Below are 17,147 nucleotides of genomic sequence, written 5' to 3' on the forward strand. Positions count from 1 at the left end.
AATAATAATAATACCAAGTCACATGACAAAAATCTATTTTTTAATAAAAACATCAAACTTGCTGATGTAATTGCTTAAGTAGAGGCTTTAAGGCAAAAGTACCATTTAAATAGCAACTAAGGCAAGAACAAACCAAAAAAGCACAATTTTAATGAACACTGTCACCACGGCTGAAACGCAGCCTTCAATGGAGTACAAACAAAATTAAAACACAACCCATAAAATAGTCATCTTAATTAAACACAAACCAATAACACTACAATATACAAATTAGATAAGTACCTTCCAATTGCACTCGAGATTGAGACCTAAAGGGTGCAAAGTATTACATTTTAAAATGAAAACAGCTTCCTTGTAAAGCAGTTTTCATTTAAAAACATAATCAGAACAAAAACCCACAGTTACTTTTCTCAAGAATGGTGGCTTTCATTACTGTAGGATCAGAATGATGAAAATGCATAAAATGACTAGCTACTGGACTACATTATTATGTATGATATTTCTAACTGAGAAGACTGAAAAGGCTCCACATCCATGTGAAGTAAAGTTTTTCTCTAACCTAATTCAAGTGCAACTTAGACAATTGGATGGGGAACAGGAAATTCATCCCTGGTTTGGCACCTATGTCTCTAATGGGCACAGGTAACCTGCAAAGGGTTCATCCTCCAGGCCGTAGCTTGTAAATATTCATTATTCACACCAAACAATTTCAGATTTAAATTCCTAACAAATTGTTTAATCTCTAATAGTGTATCAGAAATGATCAGAGTCCTTGAAGGGACAAAAGTTAAACCTTTGCCTAGAACAAAACGTTCATCTTCATTCAGTTGGTATTTAGATAAAATAAAAATCACCTCCTCATTTGGTTTGTTGTAACTGGTCAATTTTGCATTACCAAACCGTTTCCGTTTATAAGACTCTTCATTCTGGCTCTCGGTTTTGGCATCAGCAGAGGTTGCTGCAATAGTAATGGAAAATCCAACAGATCAAGAGCTCACACCAAGTGTGCATCAATAGTTGTTTCCAAAAATGTTGCTCGGTTCACAGGTGATGATGGTGTACCTAAGATACATACGTGTATGACAGCACCTCCCATGAGACCTATAGTCTCAGTTAGAGGCAGGGCTACTGAGCCCATTTCAAAATATTTAGAAGAACAGCTTAGACCTTGGCTGGAAAAAACAAGCACTATCTTAAAAGATACCACAATGTTTCTTGAGACGCTCTATGATTGGTCACATGATAAAACAGATTCTAATTATTACCTAGTGATCCTTGACGTGGACTCTCTTTTCACCATCATTCCGCATGATACTGGAATAAGTAGTTAAGGAAATTGTTTACACAAATATTCAGATTTTCCCTATGATCAGATTCAGTTAGTATGTGATTTACTTAAGTTGGTGTTACAGAATAATGTCTTTTTATTTAAGACAAATATATATCACCAAACTCAGGGGGTGGTGATGGGGACACCCATCGCAAATACATATGCTAGCATTGTTATGTTCATGTGGGAAGTGAGATACATTTTATCCTGCAAAACTCCTTTTAACAGTATGTGGGTTTCTATAAAAGATTTGTTGATGACCTTTTTTTTAGTATGGAAAGGTGACGTACCTAGTTTTAATGGTTTTGTTGAATATATTTCTAATAAGGTGACCTTTTTGAATTTTAAGCATGATATATCTATCTCAAAAATAGCATTTCTTGATGTTCTGCTGTCTAAAGACTCTACTGGGACTATTGAAACTGAGCTTTATAGTAAATCAGTAAAAAAGAATATGTACTTGCATTGTACAAGCATCCACCCCTTTTAATATTTTTAAAGGACAGATGTATTGTGTGGCTAGACTTAACACATCTGATATGCATATGACAGAAAAACTTGAATCTATGGCCAGTGATTTTTATAAACGAGGTTATCAACACTCTGAAGTTATGTCAGGGAAGCATAACGTTATACAGCAGCATACTGATCTATCTAGACCTATCTTTTTCCCTTCAAATAGATCTAAATCTAAAGTAAAGATATGTAAGAATCAAGTGAGATGCATATTGACCTATAATAAGCACACCTATAAGGTACAAACTATCATAAAAAAATACTGGCCCATTTTAGCAGACATACCAGAATTTGATAATATTATATTTTCCTGGACTCAGTTTGGTTACAAGTGTAGTTTTTCCCTTAAACAAGCATTAGGTTATAAAGAACAGCTTAAGAATTATTTCAAGTTTCTGAGTGTAAAAAAGTGGACTTTCAAATACAATGATTGTATTTATTGTGATTATATTTATTGTGAAAAGGTTTTAAACATCCTTTTTTGGATTGTAATTTTATTTTAAATGCTTATGATAACTGCAGCACACAAAATATTATATATATATATATATATATATATATATATATATATATATATATATATATTATTGTGCACAGCCAGCATGTGAGGATTACTATATTGGAATGACAAATCGAAAATTTAAAAAACGTATAGGTAATCATCTCTCAGATATTAGATGCAAAATTAATACAAATGCATTATACAAACATATAGCTGATAAGGGTGAGATGCATAGTTTTAGATTTGCTATTTTAAAAGTTATACATCTTCCATTACGTGGTGGAAATATTAAGTTGCTGACTGAGTATAAGGAGATGTGGTGGATACTCAGGTTTAAAGCACACTTACCATGAGGTTTAAATGGTACTTTTACCGTAAAGCCTCTACTTAAGCAATTACATTAGCAAGTTTGATGTTTTTATTAGAAAATTTATGTTTTTATTAGATAATTGAGTTTTGTCATGTGACTAGGTATTATTATTATTTAAACTTTGTTTGATGTCCCATTTTTATTTGATGCCTGAAGAAGCCTCTTTGGTGAAAGTTTTACTTGCATATTAAAGAGACATGTCAGCTATGGTTTTCAGTGGCTTTACTTTTTTCTTTCTTGGTTGCTACTTTTGAGCCACTGAATTTACAACCTTTATACCGTTGTGTTTTGCCAATCTGAAATAACTTCAACTGACTGCCTAAATGATTCAGTTTTGATACCGTTTAGGCACATTATTTCTAGGGATGTGCATCAGGCAATAAAGGAGGAAAGAATGTATGCCACTAAGAAATCTTATGCTGCTAAATGGAAAAAATGTACTATTTGATGCCACACTAATAACCAGGGCCCATTCAGGGATTATGTACCACTGGTACTTAAATTAAATGTAATTAAATTAAATTGTGTGTTACTGTTCTGTGGCCTTTCTTATTCATCTATCAAGGTTCATTTGTCAGCCATTTCACATCTATCCATGGATCTTCCCCCTTTCTTCTCTGTCTTTGGTCAAGCAGTTCTTGAAAGGGGTTTGCACGTACGTGGTGGCACCTACTTGATCTTAGCTTTGTGTTAGAAAATTTAACTTTGTCTCCCCTTGAACTAGCTCATCTGGCTGATTTATGGTTCACTGTATTGCTTATTTCTGTTTGCAAGATGAATTTCTGAGTTAAAACTGAAATAGTCTCAGTATTAACACCATCACCAGCATTTACTTTTATGAAGAATGGCAGAGACATGCCTTAATCAAAGCATCAATGTCAGGCAATGCATTTGTCAAAAGATAAAAGGCTTCAAGATCCACACTTCAAAAGGTGTTGACATTTTCTTTCTTGTTACAGTATAACATACAATTTGTATCGAAAGTTTATTATGCACTTGAATTTTTATAGTGGTTTTACTGCATTTGAGAGAAGAAAGCTATTGAATAGATTTTTCCCTCAGTCACTGATTATTTCTTTTGTTCTGTGAACACTACTCTTGGAAACTCTATTTAATGCTGTCCTAAGTTCTTTACATAGTGTCCTGCTCATCTTGGTCACATGCACTTTTGTTTTCTAATGATCTGACACATTCTAGAAGCAAATATCTTATCTATATTATTGTGGTGCACTGACTTTTTAACCTTATATAAACAACACCCAAGGCAAAGAACACAACATGTATACATCCTGATAACAAACAAGGTTGCCTCTTAAATGACTGAAAATAGGATTTATCTGACCCCCAATAAAGCTATTTTATCTCAGATGTCAAACCAGGTTTGCGCCCATTGATTAGAAGATGACAACTGTCAGTACACTGCACAAAGGTGGCCTCTCTACTGACCCAGGAAACTATATATATATATATATATATATATATATATATATATATATATATATATATATATGTATGTATATATTTATATATATATATATATTTATATATTTATATATATATATATATTTATATATATATATATATATATATATATATAAGGGGTGGTTATGTCTGCTGAACTTCGTGTGAACTTCTATGAAAAGGTCGCAAAGGCCATGGACGAGGGCAGATCAGATCATATGGCGTATTTGGACTTGATAAGTTGTTTAACACTATTCCCCACTCCGGTATAGTTGAAAAGTTACAGAAAATACAAATAGGTTCATAGGTAAATACTTGGCTAGCTGCCCTTGTGGGCCATTTTAAGCCTAGCCAGTTTCCCTTTTTGTACTCAAAACAACATATCCCATTTGGTTATAGATTGGCCATACCCATCCCATGGATGATAATAATATATTACTCCTAATAAGAATAAGTGAGATCATACCATAGATAATTTGAGAGGACCCTTGCATGGGATAATGCATTTATGAACTGCATTTGTCCATTAGTAATACAGGAGGCAGTCCTGGGGTAAATTTTCTGTTTCCCATTCATAGATCTAAGTTGTGCTTGTTTGTTTGTGTGGATTCGGAGGATTGGGAGTCTGTTCCATTGCAGCGGCATCCTCTGCTAAAAATACCTGTTCCTCCAGACCATTCTTTTGGTGTTGCAGAAGAGGTTTAGATCCCTAGACTCAGTATTTCTGATGCCAATTGACTTGCTGATATGCAGTAAATCCATCAGTAATGGGTCAGAGGATGCCTTGTATGCTAGAAAAAGGTAATCTCTTAGCAGTCTGTAGGATACCAAGTATAGTGACAGTGCTTTGAGTCTGTCTACATAGGATATGTTGTTTAGGCATGGTATCCTTTTAGTAATGTATCTCTGTCAGCATTCCAGTTTTTGCATGTGTCTGGACAGATACTTGCCAAAGGGGGCATTATATTCAGTAACTGGCCTGGCCTAATGAGGGCTGAGTAAAGGGGCACAATGACATCCCTTAGATCTAGACACAATCCCTTTGTTTATAAGCTGTGCAACACAGAAGGACTTTTTACAATAGACACGTTAGTCAAAAGTTAGTTCACTGTCTACATAAGTTCGCATATCCCGAACAGTTGGGTCAACTCTTTGATGTGTATTATCAATATGGTAGTTCCCTAGAGTAGATGACTTCCCAAAGAATACAATAATGCATTTTTGGTATTTAGTTTCAGACCATGATTTTGACACCCAGTTATTTATTTGAGACAAACCTTCTTGTAGGATGGCTAAGTTATTTAGGGATTCAGTGACTGTTCCTAGTTTGCATTCATCTGCAAATGTAGTTAGCCAGAGCCCTCTGGTATTGGCTTTTATGTCAGAAAAGTAGATGCCAAACAGTAGAGGTCCCAGCACAGAACCCTGGGAACTCCACTGGTGATTGGTCACTTCGTGGAGTTAACTTCCCCTATTTTGATTATCTGAGTACTATCTTTGAGGTACTTGGCAATCCAGCAGGTGACATGGGGATTTATTCCCAGTTTATTTCCTTTTCTACTATGCCCAAGTGAGGAATTGTGTCAAAACCTTTGGCCAGGTTGAGACATGCCACCTAATAAATAGATCAACCCATATGCCACCCACTGGGTAACCAACTGGCTTTTACAGAGGATGCAAGAGATAAGAGGGCAACTTCACATCCACTGAAATGGCAGTCACAAGTGGAGTTCCCCAGGGGTCAATACTAGGACCGCCCTTGTTTGGAATTTATTTCTCAGAAGTCAAGGCCAATACAAATATGCCGTAGTTGATCAGGTTCACATATGACTGCAAGCATGGGGCAGTCATAGAATCCCCTGAAAATACAGACATCCTCCAGGAGGGTTTCACACAACCGAACAATTGATGTAAGAACTGCAAACTGAAACTAAATACAAAAAAGTGCATAGTTGTCTCCTTCATTAAGTCATCCACCTCCACAAACTACAGTATTAACAACACACCTCTTAAGGTATGAATGGTAATTGGGGATCTGAAGACATATGTAGATAGTTAAGTGGCATTTGACCATCAAGTGTCTACTACAGTTAGGAAACCATTTTATTTAGCACAACTTATAAATAAGGGAATTGCATCAAGGTTCAGGAAGGCTATTGCCCTGCTGTACTCAGCTCTTATTAGTCTAATCATCGAGTACAATGATCCCTTTGGTATGCACTTGCAAAGGCACATGCTTCAACTCAAATGCCCACAAAAATGAATTACTAAAAAAATCCAGGGATTCTAATATATGAATTATGGGGACTGCCTTAGATCAATGGTCTCCAACTTTTTTTGCACCAAGTACCAGTTTCATGTAAGACAATTTTCCATGAACCGGCCATCGCGTGAGCATAAAAATAAAGCATAACAAACTGCATACTAGATACAACTCACAATAACACAGAATCAGTGGGATCCCTCAGCTTGTTTCCCTTGCAATGAGACGGTCCCATGTAGGGATGATGGGAGGCAATGAGACCTGAAGTGTGTTTCTTATGTCCAATCTACTCCGTCATTTAATTTTGGTTGCTGTCATTGCAGAAAACCCAGCTTCACAAAGATAGGATGTTGGAAACAGAAGCAGGATTTTCATTGTTTACTCTAACAACTTTCTAAGTTTATAAAAGCAATATTTAAAATCTGTCCCTATTATTTGGGGCTCTGTCCATATTTATTGTGCAAGAGGTTGAGAGATATGCAAATCTAATGGAAACCTTTTTTCCTGAATCTAGCAACTTTCTAAGTTTATAAGAGCAATATTGAAAATCTATCCCCATTTTGGGGTCTCTGTTTCCCCATTACTTTTGGCTTTGCCCACATTTCTTGTGCTGAGAGGCTCAGAGGTATGCTGCATGCACGTGAATTAGATCTAAAACACCTAGCAACTAGCACCTACAATGACACTGAAATAACACATTAACAAGTTTATCTGATGTTTCAATTTCTGAAGCATCTCTGGTTATTTCAGGGAGAGGCATGTAAAAAGTAATAAAACAAAAGCTTCCACAAAAAAACAGTTTTGAATGGTCTGCTGGCATACCTATCAGTAACAACATCTAACCACATTTAAAGCTTACTTACCTGGACCAGAAAGAGTCAGAGCTGGAAGAAGAGCTGCAAGGTTCCCCTCCAAAGTGAGCAGATGGGAGAAGGGGCAGCAGCTGTGCATCCCCCAGGACCATTTTTGTATCATCACTTGCAACACCAGTCAGCAGCATATTTTTAGCTATTCAAGACTTTTAGCAGTTTGACCATATTGCAGGTGCAAGAAAACTAGCTCCAGTGCATGATTGGATGAATTGTGGTGCTTGTCATTGGCTCCCTTTGCCTCAGGAGCGGTTAGTTGATTGGTTTGTATACTGTGATGCCGATTGGCTGTAATTGTGGTGTATGAACTAATCAAAACTTGTGTAGCAGAGCCACCACTGTTCGATGCGAAACAGTGGGAATTTCAATGTTAAATGTGGAGCGTTACACGTGATCCAGAGCTCTTGGCTGCAAAGCTTGTATTCTGTCAACTTTCTAAGTTTATAAGAGCAATATTTAAAATTTGTCCCTATTTTTGGGGCTTTGTCCCCCTATTATTTTTGGCTTTGTCCAGATCTTTTGTACTCAGAGGTTGAGAGATATGAGTTCTGTCCAGATTTATTGTGTAAGAAGCTGAGAGGTATGGTCGAGAGGTATGCAAACCTCTTAATTCATGCTGCTGCCAGGGATCACTGTCACTCTTCACTCTTACTCTCTCTCTCTCTGTCACTCTTACACATAGACACACACACAGTCTGTTCTGCTTTCATGCATGCATTAACTCACACATGCAGACAGAAATCTATGCATGCACGCACACTTTTTTCCATTTCATTTATTTTTATTTTACACACTAAACAGCAAACGTGCTGCTTAGTGAGTGTAAAACAATGGCTCACTCGATCTCACTGTTCCCTCTCTCATACACACATACACAGTCTCTTCTGCTTTCACACACACATACATAACAGCTCACTCGATCTCACTGTTCACTCTCTCATACACACACATACACAGTCCCTTCTGCTCTCACACACATATACATTCTGCTTTCATCCATGCATTCACTCACACATGCAGACAAAACATAAACACACTCACACACATACATAGACGCATTCACTTTTTTGTTTCACTCCCTTCTGTACGGCCCGGTAACAAATGATCCACAGCCCAGTAGTTGGGAACCGCTGCCTTAGATCACTCTCTCTATTCTCAATCCCCTATAGACTGCTAAGGGGTGACCTCTGCCTATCCTTTAAGGCCTCCTCAGACCTGTACTGATGAACCTGCTGCATATCTGCAAAAATAATAGTATCTGAAACACCACTCTAAGGATTTTAACCTTCCCAGCAATCTTAACAGGACATCCACTGCTCAGGAAGAGGCTTTTCATCCATGTAGAACAAAGTACTTAACTGGCCCAGTTCAAACACAGTCTGAACAAATGTATCAGGAACCGCAAATGTATCTCTGGAGTGACACGTGTCTTCGCTGGTCCCTGATGTTCTTGTTCTACAAAATTTAGCCTAGTATCTTTCTATGTTTCTATGTAATATTGTGCATGTACTGATAAATAATATCCTACTAGTACTGTCTTCATGAAATGGGTATATAATCCAAATAGTCTGTGTCTAAGCAGGGAAATCAATTCTAGAGCTTCTGTCTTAACTTTAAATTTACATATTATAAAATAAAAGAACAAAAAAGTCATAATGATTCAGCCATAACTAATAAAGTAAGTCCCATTAAATTAGTAACATTTTCCATAAATCAAACATTTTAGTGTTTTACACTGGTTTGGGGGGTATCTAAGCTCATTACCTGATGCTTCTTTAAGTTATGTAGCAAATTGTTTATGGCTGCTCTTAACAAGAAAAACAAAGACATTAACCCTTGGATTCTGAGAGAGTCCCATCAAAAGTGCTACTTAGCTAGCTCAGCACTGCCCAGCAGTGAAAATCCCTAATTCGGAGACAAGGTAAAGCTGTTCTGAGGAATATCTCATTAGTAGCTAATTACCGTATCGCTGTATCTAACACTGCACTGTCAGACTTGACCATGCTAGTGTTCTCCCTACCACCACATGCATTGCAATTGCACAGGCATCTCCTAACACACATACAGATATTCATGCACACACACACACAAGCACATACTCATGTAGTCATAAACAAGCTCTTACAGACATGTTCACATTCACTAAGCCATACACACATATGCACACGTACACATACATATATACACACACACACACACACACACACACACACACACACTTCCAAATGGTTTCATACCACTTAAATGCATCAATAAAATATATTGGCACATAAGTTAACAGGACCGCAAAACCTGGTTATATATGTTAAATGTACAAGTAAGCAAGCACTGCAGTTTAATGCATGAGTGCGCTTTTTGACACACACAGACACACACACATGGTATGGCTATACTTATGTCCCACAAAATGAACACCCTGACATACACATATACATACATGCACACATCACGTGCACAGAAACACACACATATCCATGCAGCCGTACTCAAGCTCCTACAGACACACACTCATGCGCACACACATTCACAGATGTATACACACTCAACTTCACAATACCTTCCTGTAGTTATGGTATGAGTCACTACCATTCTGTAGGGGTAAATGGAACTTACCCTCCTCATGAAAAAAATAATTCAGCAGAGTGATTTTCTGAAAATATTCTGTTGAATTACTCTGGGGCTGGCATCATTTTGCACATGCCTACTTTACAATAGCTGGGCCTTTGGACTGCCATCTACACTACAGCTGATGTAAATGTAGTAGACCAGTTGAAGAGTAGTCTATAAACTGCTCATACTTACCACACTGAGGACATTTTTAAAATCTGCCAACTCATTACATTCTTAAAAACGTTTTCATTTTCCTTTCTGTCCATCATCTCTCCAACATTTGATACCTATCTAAGGAAAAAAAAAACTTAAGTATATTTGGGGTGTAAAAATAAAACACTCCCTTGCAAAAATCTTAAATCTACTGGACTTTGTTGCATACTTGTGAGCCTACAGATTTCTCCCCGTTACTTTTTTAAGTCGCCTCTCTGTTCTCTTTTCCCAGTCTTTTCTAACCTCCTGTGATTGATTCTTATTGTCATTATGCAATACCCCATACTAACTATAGTTGCATACATCTAGATGATCTAAAGCAGGCATATTTACATTTCAGAAGACTGGCCATTTTGTTGCTATTTCCTCATATTCTGAAGATTAAAAAGTGTAGCATTTTTGCTTGGTTTAATTTATAGTCTTGTTTTATTTATTTTAAAATCTGAAACAGTACAGATAACAGTATCAGTCATGCGACAGTTTCAACTGTGTGTTCATGTTTGAGCATTTCAGAGCATGACAGGTGAGAGCAGCATTATGGGTCTATATTACAACATCGAAGTTTCACAACTTCAAATCTTCTGATATCGACCCCTATTCAGCAAACGCTGAAAAAAGCGAAGCTGCAGAACACCAAATTTCTTCCTAGGGAAGGAATTCAGTTGGCTGTTCCTGTGGCTTCGCTATTTTCATCACTGTGGTGGAAAGTTACAGGTCGGGATCAGGTAAGTGTGCGATTGTGTGGACGTGAGGGTTAGGTGAGTTAGGGCATGGGTCATATAAGTGTGCAAATGTGACGGATGTTAGGGTTAGGGCAGGCTAGGTGAGTTAAGGTTAGGGAGTGGGTGAGGTGAGTGTGCGATAGTGACGGACCTTAGGGTTAGGGTTTGGGTTTGGGTTAAGGTAAGTGGATAGATAGCAGTGTATGTACAGTTTAGTGTAGGGTTAGATGTAGGATTTTAAGTGTATGTGTATGGCTTGGTGTTTTTTTTGGTGTGCTTGTGTTGTATGTATGTGTTTCGGAACAACTAATTTTTTCCCTGGGAAAAAAATTTGCTGTTCTGCATGTTAGATATTTTAAGCGTTCGCTGAATAGGGGTCGATATTAGAACATTCAAAGTTTTAAGACTCCGGTGTTCTAATATAGACCCGGGATAATTATATGCTACCTCTTGAATTCCTGTCAGCAGACTCACAGTACAGTTTTGCCCACACAGGAGGCAGTAAATTGAGCAATTTCAGAGCCTGCTCACTTTTATATTTGATGAACTGCAATACATTATACTAGCATGGATAATCTTATCTTCACTGTTTTAACCTAAGCATATGATTAATGAGGGGGTTCTGGTCAGAATCACATCTGCTGAAGACAGTCTTCCTCTAAGAGGTTGTCATGAATATCTTCTGTTGAGCTAAGGCATTACAGTTAAGCAGTTATACTTTCTATTAATCTTTTACATTCTCAGGGAGGAATTTGGAAACAAGATATAGCTTAGCAGACTAGTACTGAAAAAAACAACAGTTCATAAATTAAATCATACTACAAATGCAATTCTGACTAGTGACAGAGTAGATAATTTAGATGTGCATATGTGTAAGGGGAAAGAGCATGGGATTTAATGCGAGAAGCACTTCCTTTATTTATTTGGGATATGCTACAGAGCCATGACTACAGAGAATCATTTGTTCCCCTTCCCATCCTGCCTGATATATGGGTCTCCTCTTTCCAAAGGGGACTTTTCTTTGCAAAACATGGTTGAGACTCGGATGCTGGAGGGCCATTATCCACAACTGATTCAGATTTTTTGGATGTACGTAACTCCATTCCAGAGGCTAATGAATGCACTCACCAAAGCAAGAATCTGTTGTGCCTTTGAATGTATGCACATCCACATACATACACTGAGGGCAAGAACACAGTGCGTCGGAATCAGGTGCATGTCCATAGCCTATATGCTGATGCTGCACCTCTGTTCTACCAAGCGGTGACAGCACTACAGTGGAATAAACCACCTTTATCGCTGGGATGGGTAAGCTGACATCAGTCACTCAATCCCAGCCTTAGAATCCCCTCCAGCACTTGCTAGTCAGTCGCATATTATATGGGATGCAGTCAAGGCTTGAGCCCTTTACACTATCCCATCAACTTTTTATTTCATTTTACTTATCAGATGAATCCCAATAGACTGTTGTCTAATTGCCAAACAATGAACTAGTATCTGCATCTGGGTGCACTGTCCAAGTCAAGTTGTGTAGGTTAGACAAACAACTGGAACTGAACTATCTTCCAACAATGTCATATTGAGTTAAACATCTTACCCTGTTGTCTCTTTCTGTGTAATGGCTCTTTTAATTTATACAAGAAAAAACCTTCCGGATGGATGCTGCTGTCGTATAAAAGTACTTTATTAAAACCAGAGACAGGTATAAAATCCAAAGACACAAATACAGAAGATGTCTAAAGACATCTTCTGTATTTGTATCTTTGGATTTTATACCTGTCTCTGGTTTTAATAAAGTACTTTTATACGACAGCAGCATCCATCCGGAAGGTTTTTTCTTGTTTGAATTTCTGGACTGTCTTCCTATAGGTTGGATTTAGTCAGCACCGAGCATTTTTGGACTCTCTTTTATTTTATGTACTTTTTAACAAAAACAAAGAGGTCACTATAATAAGGAGACATAGATCACTGATTATATAGTATTACACTGGTTTAATGACTGGCTACTGTGAAGTAAGACTGTGCTTAGACTAATAAAGGTATATGGTAAGTAATTTGTTGTCCCAGATGGAGCCTGTATAGTGTGTTTATTGAAGAAAATTCCCTTAGTTATGGGTCAGACATGTAGGTTTACAGATTATTACTCAGTTTGTAGTTTCAGCTAAAGAAATACAATAATCCTGAAAAGTTGTGTCCTTCCCATTGTTCACTTGCTGTAACAGTTACCTGACATAATAATGTATAAAAATGTAAAGGACTGTTTTCTGTGTAAATGAGAATTAAATGCAAAAAAGCAACTTATTTAACTTTGTTTTATCTGGAAATGTGCAGATTGCAGAGAAAGAAGATGAACTTCATCTAATGAAAGAACACACTCGCACTTTGTCATACGATGTCAGCAGTCTTAGATCTCAGCTGGAGAGTGAAATTTCATTACAGTCTGAAATGCAGAAAGAGTTTTCCATCCTTAGAAATGGCATGAAATAGATTGCAGACATGAATACCAGAGTCCCCAATCTCTCTTGCTGTGGATTTTGCCAATTTGTGCAATTCATATTTTGTTTGCATGTGTAAACATTTGCAGCAAATCTGTAGCCTATCAGTGGATCACATACTCCATTATCTTTCTCATACTGAAATCTGTGAGTTTGAACTTGTCTGAGATAATTTTCAGTCGTGCTAGCTAAATCTCCAAATATAGATATAGTAGACTGAAACAGAAAGCACAGCAGTATATGCAAAAATGGTCAGTAATCTGTTTTCAGGCCTGTAATTACATTTCATTTCCAAAGCAAGACAGTTTTCAGAATGTTTACATATTTTTTACTTACAATACTTACCCTGGAAAGCATAAGGTACTTGAATTACCATGGCATCTAACATGGACTTGTATTTTTCTTTGCTATATGTGCTGTATAGCCAAATACAAACATCAGGAAAGAGGTATTTTAGACGGTTGCCGGTGTCATATTTACTCTGGATTTGTACTTTACAAATACACAAACACAGCCTCTCTCTCTCTCTCTCTCTCACACACACACACACACACACACACACACATTTTACAGACTTCTTTTCAACCATCTCCTAGAAGCATATGGAGGGAAACTTTTTAAGATCAAAGCATACATAAGATCTGTATATGCATTTCAGGCCTAGATGTCTAGATTAATAGCTCAGTATGTCTAATCAGTATGCTTTGCTGCTTTAGTAAAAGAAACTACTATTGGGTGAGCAGTACAGTGGATAATATAAAAATGTGAGTATGGTTGTGATAAAAGGTATTCTGACAACACATTCACAGCTAACATGAAGCCGTGCTTAAAAATATGTGCATCTGTAGCAGAAAGTCAGTCTTATATAATGAGTACCGAGATGACAGATTGTTAGTCCAGCTGTCATCTTTAAAACTGATGTATGGCTAGAATAATGTGCTGAATCATATAAGTGCTATTTCATTTGCCTCATATGGACTTGCAGCAGTACCGGCACTGGGGGATAACATATATACCCAAAACAGTGAAGTATAACACCTCTGGTAGTGTTTGGGTAGAAGCAGTAGCAGTATTATATGTTGCACAGTGGGCCATATTCCAAAAGATTTGCTTGGAGTGTAAGCGATTTACTCCTATTAAAGCCTATCCATAAAGCAGGCTTACACCAGAGCACACTTACACTGAATAGAAAGTAGTTTAGAATTGGGCCCATTAAAGCATGCTTATTTTGTCTTTCCTGTTTGGCTGATTTTTCTTTTAAATCTGGAGCCCTAATTTTAAAGATCTTACACCAGAGTAAGTCACTTACAGTGGGAGCAAGTCTTCTAAAATCTGGTCCCTGAAATGTGTACCATTGTTTACCATGACAAAGCAGCAAATGTATTTTAAAAAATTCAATACTTAACTGTGTGTGCAATTAAGAGGCAGCAACCCTTTTCCTTATCTCACATTACTCTGGGTCTATTTTTTCTTTCAGAATTAATGAACATAATCTTTGTGTAATTAAATGTTTGTACATGAGCCGATTATAAAATATATTGGAACATTATTTTCTGTTATTTTTGTCTTAATGACCTGTGATTTTAGATAAGGTGTTGATTTCAGTTAAACATGTTTATGTAAAGGTAAATTATTGCAGAAATGTAGAGTGATTCATTATGTCATTATCTTTCTTTTGTAGCTCATTCTGAGAGTACCCGTATGTGAATAAGAGTATAATGCAGTTACACCACTGTCTACCACTGATATTTTTCATTCGTTAATGATAAATGACAGTACATAGTTGTCCATCCCCACCTAACAGAATGAGGCTTCACTTTACTCCAACAGGCATGTTTACATGTTTCCATGTAAAGAAAAGAAAAAAAAAACATTGGGACAAGCTTTTTAAATGACTGTTGTCTACATCTAGTTGAATCCATGTGCTCAACATTTAGGTAAATTAAAAAAAAGAGAAATGTATTGCAGAACTAATTGATCATTAAAAGTTCCACACAAGTAAAAATAAGGTACAGACAGTGCTGTGTTATGATGTCCGTCTGGACATGGAGTACAGTGGTTTACAGAGTGAGTATCACTTCTGTCTCTCACCTCTAGTATGCAACAATCAATTATGTTCAGGAATGCTGTCTGTGTTTTTATGCCTTCCCAGTGTTGACATAGGTTTATTCAAATTTTGTCTGAAATCCCAAGAAATGCTGCTTAGTTTCATTGGCTGCCAAGGGTGGCTGATAGTACTGTATCACTGGCCTGCAAGCAGCCCTCCTAAATGTAAAGAAGAAAAAAATGTTTTTTATGTTCATTTTAGTTATTAATATTATCATTAGTATTGTTCTATTTTCTGTAAATGTAGTTGACTATCAGAACTCTGCATATGCACAGTGCATACAAGACATTGCAGCTTTTATTAAGAAAAATGTTATCTGTGTGGGCTATGCTGAAAACACCTCAGCCTTCCTGCATGTAATCCCCATAGTGCTTAAGGTGATTATTCCTTATTACAGGTCCTTCTGCAGTTTGGGGATGCAGGAATGATCTTTCCATGAGGGCCGATTGGATTGCTAGATAAAGCAGCAAACATCCTTTCTGTCTGGCTAAGGCTGCTAAAGGTGATATGGAGCCTGAGACAGCCTGACTCAAAAATAAAATAACACAGAGTAACTTGTGGATGCGACTGTGATTGCCTGGAGATTTTTGTTAGTGAAATATTTTAAATACTGTTGAACATGTGACTGCCATCCGGTCTGTTGGACTTTGTTTTTTAAGTGTGTGTATGTGGGGTTGGGGTTGCATTGTATGGGTCTGATAGCAACAAGCTGAAATACTTTATTGTGGATATTATGATTTATTCATTTCATCCCAATTAGACTTTTGAAGTATACACAGGTGGCTATAAGTGTGTGTAGTGGGTTGAACTGTATGCCTTAGATGGCAGTGAGATGATATACATTGTTGTGATCATTATGTACATATGTATTTGTTCATTTGATCATAATTAGACATCTGAGGTGTACATAATAAACTGTAATTGGTGAACGTGTGTGTGTGTGTGTGTGTGTGTGTGTGTGCGCGTGCACATGCACACACTCAAGCAACTACATGCACATGTTTGTAGGGGATTGAAGTAAATTACTGTGAACAGTTGCTTTTCTATTTTACTATAATCCACTGTCTAAGATGCACACAGTCAACAAAGTGGTTAAAATTGCTGAATACAGAGACTGTCTCTGCTGTCATTTGCTCAAGTTAAAGAGTCATTCTGGATCTGTGAGTCTAATGTGCATTTGTCTGCTGCAAGCACTTCACTGTGTTGACTGTGTGAATCAAAGTTGAAATGCATTACTATGGCCATTTCTTTTTTATCAAAATAAAATATCTGAGGTGTACACAGTCAAAAAGTGGCTCTGATTGCTGGCTACAAGGTCCATCTGTGGATGAAAGTGGCTAATCCTGCTGTCATTTATTTAGGTTAAACAGTCATTATTCTGGCATTGCTAGACTAGTATGCATGCATAAATATGTGTGTGTGTAGAATAAGTTGGAATAATTTACTGTAGTTACCGTTGATAAAAAATTAAATGTATTACTGTGACTATTACTTTATATCACAGTCAGAGTCTGATATGTACTCACTCATCAATAAGTTCTGGGTAGGGATTGTCTGTGGATTTAAATGACTGACCTTACTATCACAATCACATTAAAGAGTTACTAGTCTACTGTTGTAGAAGTAGTGAGCATTTGTGTAACCTGAATGGAATTTTATATGGCAGTATATCTCCTCTAATATATATTA

The 17,147-nt window shown here is 37.0% G+C and overlaps 1 protein-coding gene across 1 annotated transcript in view; it reads left to right on the top strand.

Moving 5' to 3' along the window:
* The window catches only part of LOC122797007 (myosin-10-like), an 862,491-nt gene extending 847,591 nt beyond the window's left edge, over positions 1–14,900 (top strand). The window contains exon 8 of the mRNA XM_044065778.1: positions 13,188–14,900. Within this exon, the coding sequence (XP_043921713.1) occupies positions 13,188–13,343 (156 nt within the window). The 3' untranslated portion in view covers positions 13,344–14,900. The remainder of the gene's footprint in view (positions 1–13,187) is intronic.
* The last annotated feature ends 2,247 nt before the right edge of the window (positions 14,901–17,147 follow it).

Source organism: Protopterus annectens, chromosome 3.part0 (assembly GCF_019279795.1).
Source record: "Protopterus annectens isolate FY-2018-M chromosome 3.part0, PAN1.0, whole genome shotgun sequence".
Taxonomy (NCBI): Eukaryota; Metazoa; Chordata; order Ceratodontiformes; family Protopteridae; genus Protopterus; species Protopterus annectens.